The 11,754-nt window shown below is 45.2% G+C and overlaps 5 protein-coding genes across 5 annotated transcripts; 2 read left to right on the top strand and 3 right to left on the bottom strand.

The window, feature by feature from the left end:
• Positions 1–37: 37 nt before the first annotated feature.
• J056_004180 (uncharacterized protein) lies at positions 38–919 on the bottom strand (the record flags this gene model as incomplete). Its single annotated transcript, XM_009269381.1, has 4 exons — positions 38–600; positions 647–748; positions 792–857; positions 907–919. The coding sequence occupies 4 exons, from the start codon at positions 917–919 to the stop codon at positions 38–40; spliced, it is 744 nt and encodes a 247-aa protein (XP_009267656.1).
• A 91-nt stretch (positions 920–1,010) lies between these two features.
• On the top strand, positions 1,011–4,353 carry J056_004179 (uncharacterized protein; the record flags this gene model as incomplete). The annotated part of the gene is made up of 3 exons (XM_009269380.1): positions 1,011–3,533; positions 3,578–4,219; positions 4,267–4,353. The coding sequence occupies 3 exons, from the start codon at positions 1,011–1,013 to the stop codon at positions 4,351–4,353; spliced, it is 3,252 nt and encodes a 1,083-aa protein (XP_009267655.1).
• Positions 4,354–4,459: 106 nt separating this feature from the next.
• J056_004178 (DNA polymerase V) lies at positions 4,460–8,148 on the bottom strand (the record flags this gene model as incomplete). Its single annotated transcript, XM_009269379.1, has 4 exons — positions 4,460–4,858; positions 4,905–7,307; positions 7,352–7,765; positions 7,813–8,148. 4 exons carry the CDS (start codon positions 8,146–8,148, stop codon positions 4,460–4,462), a joined length of 3,552 nt encoding a protein of 1,183 aa, XP_009267654.1.
• Positions 8,149–8,317: 169 nt separating this feature from the next.
• Positions 8,318–9,409, top strand: J056_004177 (uncharacterized protein; the record flags this gene model as incomplete). Its single annotated transcript, XM_009269378.1, has 3 exons — positions 8,318–8,444; positions 8,497–9,242; positions 9,293–9,409. The coding sequence occupies 3 exons, from the start codon at positions 8,318–8,320 to the stop codon at positions 9,407–9,409; spliced, it is 990 nt and encodes a 329-aa protein (XP_009267653.1).
• Positions 9,410–9,518: 109 nt separating this feature from the next.
• On the bottom strand, positions 9,519–11,381 carry J056_004176 (Isocitrate lyase; the record flags this gene model as incomplete). Its single annotated transcript, XM_009269377.1, has 6 exons — positions 9,519–9,543; positions 9,594–9,670; positions 9,718–10,062; positions 10,110–10,940; positions 10,987–11,268; positions 11,319–11,381. 6 exons carry the CDS (start codon positions 11,379–11,381, stop codon positions 9,519–9,521), a joined length of 1,623 nt encoding a protein of 540 aa, XP_009267652.1.
• Positions 11,382–11,754: the final 373 nt, after the last annotated feature.

The following is an 11,754-nucleotide window of genomic DNA, read 5'->3' as shown; positions in this document are numbered from 1 at the left end:
TAATAGAAATAAATAAATCAAGTAAGAGCTAACAAAGCTAGCGTTGATTTCTAGTCAACTCATCCACCAAAACATCTACCGAGATAGTATCGCCAACAGCATCCTGTAGCATGCTTTCACTGAAGCCAGGGCAGGTGACAGACATGGAATTGCTGATGGTCTGTTTGATATTTACGGAAAGAGCTTTTACGTCGATATCGAGATCGTATTGGATGTCGATTGGAGGCTTGCTGTTAGGATCTGTGAGACCGCATGAGTCAAGTAAACCACCAAGGACTTGTCTATTAGGATCATAGCTAGCCTTATAGACGATATGGAACGGGTATCTGAAATTTGTGGTGTTCTCACTGCGAATATCGATATTCTCAACTCTGCCATAGCCAATAGAGATGTTAGTAGCACCCCAGAAGAGCTGTGCGTAGAGTTCGTTGAATGTGATGTCGAAGGTGTTTGGGTTATCGACTTGAATCTGCAAATCGAAGTTTATGCTCAATGCGTTGTTGATAGCGGATACGGTACTGCCATTATTTGGCTCCTCAACGCCCAAGAAGGCTAAATTTGGTGGCTTTACGTAAAGAACGATTGTGGCGATTATGCCGACTGAGGAGGGTAAGAGGAGTGACTGTGTAATCAGACTATAACACACTAGCGATGACTATCCCGAGTATTAGCACACAGAAGATCCATCTGAATATCAATCCAATGATCGTCCCTCTGATTAGGCCACCTCTCTGTCTCTTTCGAAACGCTGCGGGTTGTCAGGGTAGTTGGAAAGGGCGTAACTAACTAACATTTTACATTGCTAGGCTTATAATCAGACATACCGAATGACTGATGTGGATTTATATAGGCGTACGCTGTACTGGGTTAGTAGATCGGCGTTGATTGAGAAGGAGCGGTATTTACTGGAGTCGGTCATGATGGGCGGTGATTAAGAATAATAGTGAGCTACACTTATAATATTCAAGGGTCGTCTCTATTAAATTGTTCTGTTTATCACCAACAATCATATGGATCAATCGATTAACCTCGAGTTGAATAATAATGAGGATAATCTTTTAGATACCACCTTCAATGGCTTGAATAATAACCTCTTAAACAGCCCAACTGTCTCTACAAGATCACCAAAGCGTCAACACAGACTGAGGAATAATGCATCCCCTGTTAAGAGACCAGATGTCTTTCAACCAGTCAATAGACCTTCTTCCACGCGCCACTCTACACGCCTTTCTCCCTCCAAACACACCCCCAGTCGCGTCGATTTGGTACTCGACGCTGCCAAAGCGCGTATCAATCAGCAGTCTGAAAATGAATCCCCACCTGCAGCTCGACACAAAGAAGACGCTATCCGCAAAGCCAAAGAGGAGCATATGGCGCGTTTAGCAGCAGAAGAGGCCGAAGCAGATGCAGAAGCAGTCCGACAGAGGCAGGCAGACGAGAAAGAAAAAGAACAAGAAGCAAACGCATCTGCTGAACAAGCCCGTCTACAACGAATAGCCACTGAAAAGGCTCACGCGGCACGCGCCGAGCAGGAGAAATTCCGTCTTGAGCGTGCTGAATCGAACAGACGACGTGAAGAGGCACGTCTAGCACGAGAAATGGCAGCTAGAGCTGAGGCTGAGCGTATAGAAAATGAACGTAAAAGACAGGAGAAGGAGGAGAGAGATAACGCAGCGCGTAGACGCGTCGAAGCTGCTCAACGTCGCGAAACTGAACGTATCGATCGTGAGAGAATCGAAGCTGATGCTAAAGCTGAGAAAGAGTTGGCAGATAAAGAACTTGCTCAACGCTTGGATGCTGAGCGAATCGCTAATCAGCGCGAAGCTGCTAGAAAACGCGAAGAGGCGGCTAAAAAGAGAGAAGAAATTCGTCAAGCTAGATCAGCTAAATTGGAACACGCTGCTAAAGTCGAAGCTGCTAAAGTCGAAGCTGAGAAAGTCGCAAATGAGGAACGCAAGAAAGAGGACACCAGACGTAAGAGAGAAACTGAAGCTAAGGAGAAAGAAGAACGTGAGATAGAGGCTAGGGAAAAAAAACAGCGTGATCAAGAAAGAAAGGAAAAAGAGCAACTTGAGGCAAGAATCGCTAAAGAAATTGCAGAGAAAGAAGCATACCTTGAGAAAGAACGACATCTCGCCAGATTGGCGAAAGAAAAGGTTGACGAAGAAGCCAGACTAGCGCAAATCGCCAAACAAAAGGCAGAAGAGGAATCACGCATTGAGAGAGAACGTCATCTTGCGAGACTAGCGAAAGAGAAAGCTGACGAAGATGCACGCGTTGAAAGAGAACTTCATCTTGCGAGGCTAGCGAAAGAAAGAGATGAACAAGTTAGGCTAGCGCAAATCGCCCAAGAAAGAGCCGAAGAAGAAGCACGCATTGAAAGAGAACGTCATCTCGCCAGACTAGAGAAAGAAAGAGACGAACAGGCCAGACTTGCACAAATTGCCGAACAAAAAGCAGAAGAGGAAGCACGCATTGAGAGAGAACGTCATCTTGCAAGACTAGCGAAAGAAAAATCCGATGAAGAGGCTCGAATCGCTACAGAAATAGCAGATAAAAAGGCACGCGACGAAAAAGATCGCCATCTCGCCATATTGGCTAAAGAGAAAGCCGACAAAGAAGCCAGAATCACCAAACAGAAGGCAGAGGAAGAAGCACGGTTAGAAAAAGAACGGCATTTTGCTAGACTTGCAAATGAGCGCGAACAGGCTACAAAGGCCGCCAAGCATCGCCAAGAAGAGGCTATACGCGCAGCTAAGCAACACGGCATAAGACAAAGGCAGGAGCGCAAAGAAAGAGAGGAGGCTGTGCTCTCCAAAAAGCGTGAAGAAGAGGCTGCTAGGCTTTCCAAAGAGCGTGCCACACGCGAGCAGGAGAGGAGGAAGAGGCAGGAAGAGAAAACTAAATTGGAGCGCGAAGAGCTGGTGAAGAAACGTGAAGAAAATCGCTCACAGAGGGAAGCAGTGACTGTCGAGGAAGAACAAAAGAATCGACGTGAGCAGCTCCGGAGAAATCAACAGCAGCAGCAAACGCACGAGCGCGGCGATGCTGGCAAAAAACGCGAGGCTAAGGTAGCAAAGCAAAAGGCGAGAGGCGTTGAGCTCGCGCGTGAGAGAGCGGAAGAGTTGGAGAAATCTACTCGTGAAGAGGAGTATAGACTTTCTAAGGAGCATATAGAGCGCGAAGAAGTCATGGCCCAGCTTGGTATACTTATCGACGAGGCGGAGGAGAATGGCGCTAGTTCCAGTAACGGGAATCGGAGAGCGACACGCATAGACAGAGAATCACGTCAAGCTACTAAAAGCAAGAATAATTCACGATCCGCACCAAATGACACAAAATCCATATCTTCCAACAAAGGGAAGCGAAAGGCTACAGATGCGCCTCGGCCACCATCTCCTACCAACAAAGACGATCTCTTCGCCAGACGCCAACGAGACGCTCAAAGAAGCCAAAACAAGACAACTGTACCAGTTGCATTCAATTTCGCTACAGGTGGTCCACGTGCACGTAAGACTAAATCACCAATCAAAGTAAGCAATACTCTACACTACACATCACACTAACAGTCGCTCAGAAATCACATCAGTCTTCGCCGTTCATTAACAGGAATACACGCTCTCGGCGTATTATACCCACTATGTCAAGTAACAGTCCTCTCAAAGTAGATGGCAAGACTGCGCGAGAGCGGCAACAAGAATATGCTTCGACGTTAAAACGTGCTGCTCCATCTACATCTGCATCTCTTCTCTCACCCAGCAAGCGTCGCAAACGCAATCACGTCTTCCCATCACCCAACAAGACACATCGTCTAGAGTCTATAAGACGACTAGAAGAGCAGCGGGAGAAAAAGAGACGATCTATGACGCCCAATCTTATAACTAACATTGAGCAAAACACAATTGGTCTTCACTCAGATCATAGGCATCAGTTACATTCTGAACGATTTCAAAGTAGAGTCAAACAATGGCGACAGTTCGAGAAGGATCAGAAAGAGTTTCGCAGTACTGAGATGCCAAACTTTAAGGAGTTGCACGCAGAGTCTAAAGAGCAGTTTGAGAGACGGAAGAAAGCGGCAAGAGAGCAATACACGGAAACTCAACCAACTGACATACATCTCACGACTGAGTCAAGATCTAAGACTGGGTTTCTTACTTATATAGACGAGCGCGAAAGGCTGCGTGAGCAACACAGAGAACAACAAGCTGCTGAACGATTGGTTAGTGTCGTCTTGAATACCATTATAGTTTACTAATATTCGCTCAGCAACGACAAGAGGAAGAGGACAGGGAGTATAGACGACAACTCGACCAACTCGCCAAGGAACGAGTACATCCTAATCCATTCACCTGATGCAGCATTGCGACACTCGGATAAATAATGAATATTAGTTGTACATTTTTTTACGACTTTAATAATTTTATATCTTTATACCAACAGGTTCTCTATTATGAAACTTTTACTGTTTCTGTTTGTTCTTCTTGACAGACTGCTCCGGCTCAGTCGTGCCATTACCGCTTGACTTACGTTTCTTGGATGAAGTTTTGGAGGTGGATGTTGATTGAGTTATCAAAGCACTCAGTTGCTGTGCTAGAGATTGCACGCCCTTGAACTTATCAATTGAGCCCAAGGTGGTGACGATTGACTGCAATGTCGTCAAATCCCATTCGTCTTCTATTTTTTCATCCGTTATCTTCTTGTGTACCCTTACCAAAGCCAGTGCAGACTTGAGGACATCCTTCAGCTTGCTTGCGTTTGTCTTATCCTTTGACTCGCAAGATGTGGCGATGAATGAGTATATGCCCTGTCTGATCTTTGGAATTGATGCGAGTATGTCGTCTTTCTTACCAGCATCCATCTTAAGAAGCTGTTAGTAAAGTAGTAGCGTTGATTAAAATACTTACCAACTGCTTATGTTGACCAAAGAGGGTTTGAAGCATCGTCAACGCTTGGATTTGTCTATATGCATTTGTAGCTTTGCCATCGACGACAGTCTGAACTAGTTCATCAAGCAGACTAAGCGACTGGGTTGGATAGCGGCGTATATAATCAGTGAACACGCTTGGATTCAATTTTGTGTGTTTTCTATTACTGAAATCTTGCCAGCTTGAGATGTAAACTTCTTTGGCTTTCGATTCAGCAACTGCGCCACTATAATTGAAAGTGATGATCCTGAACAAGTACAGCGACAATTGGTTGCATAGTGATAGAATCTCATTCGTCCTTGACTTCTTTGCGACGTTGTGCATTTCTTCGAATATGACCAGCAAGTCATCTTCGTTGATGTTTGTTGTTGGAATATCCTTCGATTTAGTGAGACGTTGTCTCAGAATAGCCGAGGACTTGGACGATAACTGCTGCTCAGTTGCACCAGAATTGACAATTATCTCTACCAGCGGAATAATCAACTTCAATACCAACGCATTTGAAGACTGCTTCTTGGCGTAAACATCCAATAAATCTATGAGCCTGTTCTTGGTATGTTGAGCTTCACGTTGTGCCCCTTCCTTCGCCTTCTTATCGCCGACTCTAGATTTAAATATCTCAGCCAGCTGCTCATCCAACATCATCATCTGCTCATCCGTCATGTTGTCAACATTGTCAACAGCGTCACCATCTTCATCTTCATCAACCATCTCTTCATCCTCATCGTCTGACACTGGCTGACCTAGTGCTTTGGCCAACTTGCGTTCGAATTCTGGATCAACAGCTTCGTTGATGTCGTCCTCTTTATCGTCGTCACTCACATCCGAAGCCACTTCATCTTGAGCATCTTTAGCGTTTTCAGAGTCACTTTCTTCCCCTTCCTCCCCTTTTTCATCGTCTCCCATCTCTTCATTCTCCTCTTCACCGTCTTCACCTTCACCTTCACCATCAGGTTGTGAGGAGAGCTGAGCGATAATCATATCCAAAGCCTCTTCGTCGACTTCTGGTGTGAATGCAGTGAATGCGTTGATAGCCATTGTGCGCAAAAATGATGATGAGCGTTCAAGCAAAGAGACAAGCACATCGACAAGAACAGCCATTGCTGATGGTTCCTCGCCATCTTCATTTTCTTGTTGCTTACTATTGTTCTTCTTTGGTGACTTGACGGTGAAGAGCATGGAAGATGCACTGGCCAACTCGTCAAGGACATCCGATATACCTTCCATGTTATCGTATGATTGGAGTACTACACTGAGTAACAATAGACTAAAGGCGTGGTGACGAGTTTCAGGTGCTTTGCCTTTCTTGTTAACATTGCTGAAACTGTCAAGTGCGGTTTTACGTGCTATTAAAACTTCCTCCTCATATTGAACAGCAGTAATGACGTTCTTTTCGCTTTCAATACTTTGAATAAAGTCATATACTCTTTTCACCCATAAATCACCATTCTTGTCTACACCCAGTTGCTTCTTGCTGTCTGGTGTTTTTGAGAGTTCTGCAAGAGATGATAAAAGGTGTGAACGAGCAGCAGCTCTATCCGTGTCTGAAAGTGGAGGTTGTGGTGGGTTTTTGAGTACGTCATGCTTTGATTTAGATGACGGCTTGCGAGGAACAAAGATACCATTGAGTACGAAGCACTCCAATGCACTCCAAACCCACTCGTCGTCATGCGGTATTTGAGAGTTTCGAATAAGGGAAAGTAATTGATCTAAAGCCCATTTGCGCTGCTTAACATCGCTCGTTTCGCCTTGAATAAATGAGCGCAAGTATCCAACATACTCACTGACACCGTCAGTAGTCATGGATGACAAAATGTTGGCTACAGTCTTGGTTCCCGTCAATTTGTCAAAGTTTGCACTGCCATGCTTGCCAAGGAGCTGCAAGATCAGAGGTAATCCCAGCTTTGGATTCTGAGCGATGAGTGGTTGCAGATCTTGTGCTATTCTCAGTGCAGCCTTGTGCAACACTCTGTCTTCACCGCGAAGGTTGTTGATCCATGTACGCATGAAGTTGGGAGTGAATAATGCACCAAGGTCCTCATTGGTGAGGCGTGGCAAGGCCAAAGCGAAGACTGAAAAGCCCCAGTATTTGCGCTGAGGTGATGCGTTGGTTTGGAATAATGATTCGTCAATGCATATTCTATAGAAGTCTTGGAATGAAGCGCGCGGTTTGAAAGCTTGGTTATCACTAGTGAAGTATATGTCGAGAATTTGAGGCCAGACCCAGTGTAATTGTGGTTTCCATACGCCTGAACCGGAAGTAGCCTTCTCTGCATCGATAGAAGTTTCTCTAAGAATACGAGCGAGAACAGATAGATTTTGAGGAGCAAGAGGCAAAGGGTTTTTGAAGATAGGTTGTACGTATTCAGAATAATCGATATCCTAGACTCATGTTAACATGAAACAAATGAAACAGACAAACTTACGCTATGCGTTGACTGTAACCAGAGAAGAATACCAACTTTCTCAGGACCCCAAATTTCTTTCTCGTCACCAGTAAAAAGAATATCGAGTGAATTGGTGATTGCTTGGTTCAACCAGCTGACATTCTTCTCGGTGACTTCTTTTAAGCCATTAAGGGTAGTCCATCCTGTAGCCTCCTTCAACCAGACCTTATTCTTACCAAGGTCTGTCACATTTCTAATCGTTTCCTTGAAATCATCCGGCGTCGTTGTCGATCTGCTAATCAAACCAGATTCGATGATTGCCTGTATACCAAACAATCTACCAAAGATGAGGTCTCTCTCTTCTGAGCCTTTAACGTTTCCAACTGGGGTAGTGTGGTGCTTAATCAACGGAAGTACATGCGCGACGGTGAGCAAAGGCAGATTTGAGAGAAGCTGAGGAGGGTGAATAGGATTATTCGGGGAAATGAAAGAATTCTCACCTGCGTAAGTGTCACAGCGAATCCCAATCTAGATGATTCCCTTGGTGAAGCCAAACCTCTAATCAATCGTTTGATTGCATATGAAACATCTGGAGCGTGATGCTTCTCAATCCACTTTTCAATACGTTTGATAACAGATTTCTGGTTTTTATCAACAGTGTCTTCTTCTTGATCGCTGGGCTCGCTGTGATCGCTCTCCTCGCCATCCCTATCTTCATCTGCAGGCTTAAAATCTTGTTGGAATTTGTTCAATAAATTTATCAGGTCTGAGCTGGCTTGAAGTCGCTCTGATGTTTTATTAGACGCTAGAGGCCAGTATAACTCTAATGTGGACATGTTGAGCGTATCTTGATGAGATCTGTCTTCTTGACTTCAGATTTCCGTGAAGTGTAAATTTTTATTGAGATGTGTATAAATATCAGTGATATATGAGTAATTCACACGCTCACGCTTTAATAGATTCTCTATTTGTCCTTACCAACGATCATCAGACGCAATTGGCAGGATGCTTGACTGGATACTCTCATCGACGCTACCACGCGGTTTATTCAATCTATACACACAAACATTCCCGCCATCGCCCACTTGGACAGATGCTGATATCCCCGATCTCACCGACAAGACTATCATCGGTCAGTCTAGCGCGTATTAAACCATGAGTACTACTAATTTTACAATATACAGTAACAGGCGCTTCTTCAGGTATAGGCAAGGATACTGCACGCGCGCTACTCCACCATAACGCCGACGTTTACATCGGTGGCAGGAATAAATCCAAGATCGAAAGCGTGATTGATGAATTGCGCAATGAAACTGGCAAGACAGCCCAACCCTTTCTTGTTGACCTTTCGGATTTCGATTCCGTTAATAATGCAGCTCACGAATTTTTGCACAAAGAAACTCAACTAGCTGCTTTGTTCTGCAATGCTGGAATCATGGCTGCCCCAGTCGAGCTGCTCAGCAAACAAGGCTATGATATTCAGTTTCAGACTAACGTCATGTCCCACTATCTCCTCGCTACTCTTCTCCACCCTGCGTTAGACAACTATAGCAAGAACAACTATCGTAATGAAAAAGCGCGCGTCGTGCACACTTCTTCGGCTATGCAATCATTTTTCATACATGAAACAGGTATCGATTTCCATCTGCTTAAGGATGGCCATCTGAGACGGAGCACAAATATCAATACTTGGGATTTGTACGGTTATTCTAAAATTGGTAATACCGTCATAAGCAATATCTTAAACAAGCAGCAAGTAAATGTCAGTCATAGCAGCTGTCATCCCGGTATACTGCAAACAGAGCTATGGAGACACACGCGTATACCTGGTTGGAAGGCCTTCTTCTCTAGCTTTATACTCTATCCAAGCAGCCTAGGCTCGCTCACTCAGCTGTATCTTGGCACTGTGGAAAAAGACACAGAAGGTTTAGTAAGCTTTGAGCTGCTTTAAAAAGATTTACTCCCTAACGATTCATTCAGTATGGTATTCCTTGGGCACGCCATGGTATAGCTGATAAGCGTACTTCCGATCCATCTCTAAACAAAGATCTTGAGGAGTGGTTGCAGACTGAGCTTGCAGGTTATTTGCCACAATGACAACTACATTTCCTCTGACAAACTAAGAATCATGTACTTTTTTTTACAAAGATATATAATGAAAGAATAGGAATAAGTCATTTCGTTACAGTCAGCCCTTGGTCAGCAGCTACAATTTAGCTGGTAATGCGAATCTGCGTCATATTAGCTGCTTCGCTGACAAGTGAGGATTAACACTACTCACTGTGCTTCAGTGTTACCCTTGCCCATACTAGCAGTTGATGAAACACCACCCTGAATAGTCGAGAGAAGGTCGTCGATCTGAGTTGAAATTGTAAGGACACCTCATTGCGTGAAACAAAACTCACATATTCAGCACCTGACCACTTCTGGTGAGTAAGAACGTCACACCCTATTTCACGCTCCTTTCTTTGGATCTGTTCTACATAGGCTTTCATACCCTCTGTAGCAAAGTGCTTTGCAAAGTTGTCTGAAATGTAAGCATTTGAATGAAGACCGCCGAGAGTGATAAACTGCCAAACGTAACCTAATTTACCCAACTCCCAAACAAAGGCCTGCATTTCACGTGGGCTCAGACCAGCGGCATCCCAATTGAACGATGGAGAGAGGTTATAAGCCAGCCATTGATCTGGATAAGCGGCTTTAACGCCAGATGCGAACTCTTTTGCCCGTGCGAGCTTAGGGTCTTTCGTCTAGAGTATAGCGTTAGCAAGGCTTCTTTGCTAACCAATTAACTCACCTCCATCCATATTAAATCGCAGTAAGGTGCAAACGCTATGGCTCTGTTCACCGCACACTGTGTGCCGCCCTGGTAGCGGTAGTAGCCTTCACGTGTACGCGGAGCATCCCAATCCCAGAAGACGCTAACCGTAGTTGGAAGACCTGCCTTTTGAGCGAGCTGAGTGGTTTTATGACGACTTGCGAAATGTGCTTCGTTCAAGAAATTTTTAATGACTCTCTCGTTAATGTTGTTCTGGCGAAGTGCGTCAGCAAGCGCCTCGCTGTACTTCTTTAATCCAGCTTGAGCAGCCCAATCACTCTCGACTTTCTCGAGAGCAGGACCAATGGCACCTGCCAGCTCGGCCTGACGCATGACATCTACGAGGGAGCCGATACTTGGATTGGTGGCACCAAGGATAAATGCGTGATCACGATCATCTACATTGGTGGTAATCAAAGTCGCAGCTTCAGAGTCTGTGCGCGAGACGATGAGGTTTGTTACGCCCATAATGTCAAACTGGAATCTGATGGCGATAAGACGATTTATCTGTTCCTGGATTGACACCAAAACTTTACCTGCCATGTGGCCACATTTCTTGGTTCCAGGAGCCTGGTCTTCGATGTGAATACCAGCTGCACCCTTCTCAACAAAAAGCTTTGCCAATTTCATAGTCGCTGAAAGACCACCGTGGCCAGTGTCTGCGTCTGCAACTATAGGGCGTAGATAGTCAACAGCCGGACCGCGCTCGCTGGCTGAGGTTAAGCTGCGCTGGTGTCTCTGTTTCCTGTCGTGGAAGAGCTGCGCTTGGAAGAGGTGCTCAACCTTGCGAGGAACGGTGTCGTACGGGTACTATATGGGTTAGTAAAGAGGGAGTATTAAGAAAGCTGCCACCCACATCGGCGAGATCGGGACCGGGCTCATTGGTCGAGGAAGCAGTGGACGAGGACTGCCAGCCACTAACATAAACTGTTTCGAGGTATTTCGCCATTTGAGTGACTTGGACTGGATCGAGTGCACCGTACGTGTGGCTCGTATCGCCCCTCTTAGCTTTCTGCTCGAGGATTGTCCACAGCTTCTTTGCGAGAAGATCAGAAGGGTAGTGGTGGGTGATTGTGCCGCGCTTGCTGACCACCTGCGCTGCCGCGTACGGCCTGACTGTATTTTTGAAGCGTGGAAGCTGCGTGTGACGTTAGGAATCCAATCAGGGATATCAAAGAAATAACACACGCTGAAGAAGGATTCCAACTCCTTTACTTCTTTATTAAATTCATTATCTTCTTTTGCTGTCATGTTCGCTGTTAGAGAAAGAGAAATGCCGAGTGATCAGCTGTGTATGTGTGATGATGCCATTTCCTAATCGTTCCGAGAAGGCTAATGACTCGATAGGCGATAGTTCCCGATAATCCACATCTTCGGTGCTCCGTTCTTCCGCAATGCTCAGCGTGTGGGAGTGCGCTGTGTCAACCTCGATGGGAGTTGTTAAGGGATAAAGTAAGATGTACAGGGCATAAAATGGAATTTCTCTGATGACAAGAATGGCCCAAATATGTAAATTAGATTTTATTCATCTTCAGATTGAGGAAATGTATATGCTTCCGAGTAAGATCTGCAGATCTAAAGACAGCGAGGAGGGCGATACAAACAGCAAACAATATCTCCCACG

The sequence above is a fragment of the Wallemia ichthyophaga genome (assembly GCF_000400465.1).
Source record: "Wallemia ichthyophaga EXF-994 unplaced genomic scaffold scaffold7, whole genome shotgun sequence".
NCBI classification, from domain to species: Eukaryota; Fungi; Basidiomycota; class Wallemiomycetes; order Wallemiales; family Wallemiaceae; genus Wallemia; species Wallemia ichthyophaga.
The sequence above is the reverse complement of the archived record's forward strand: the minus strand, read 5'-3'. Positions and strand labels throughout refer to the sequence as shown.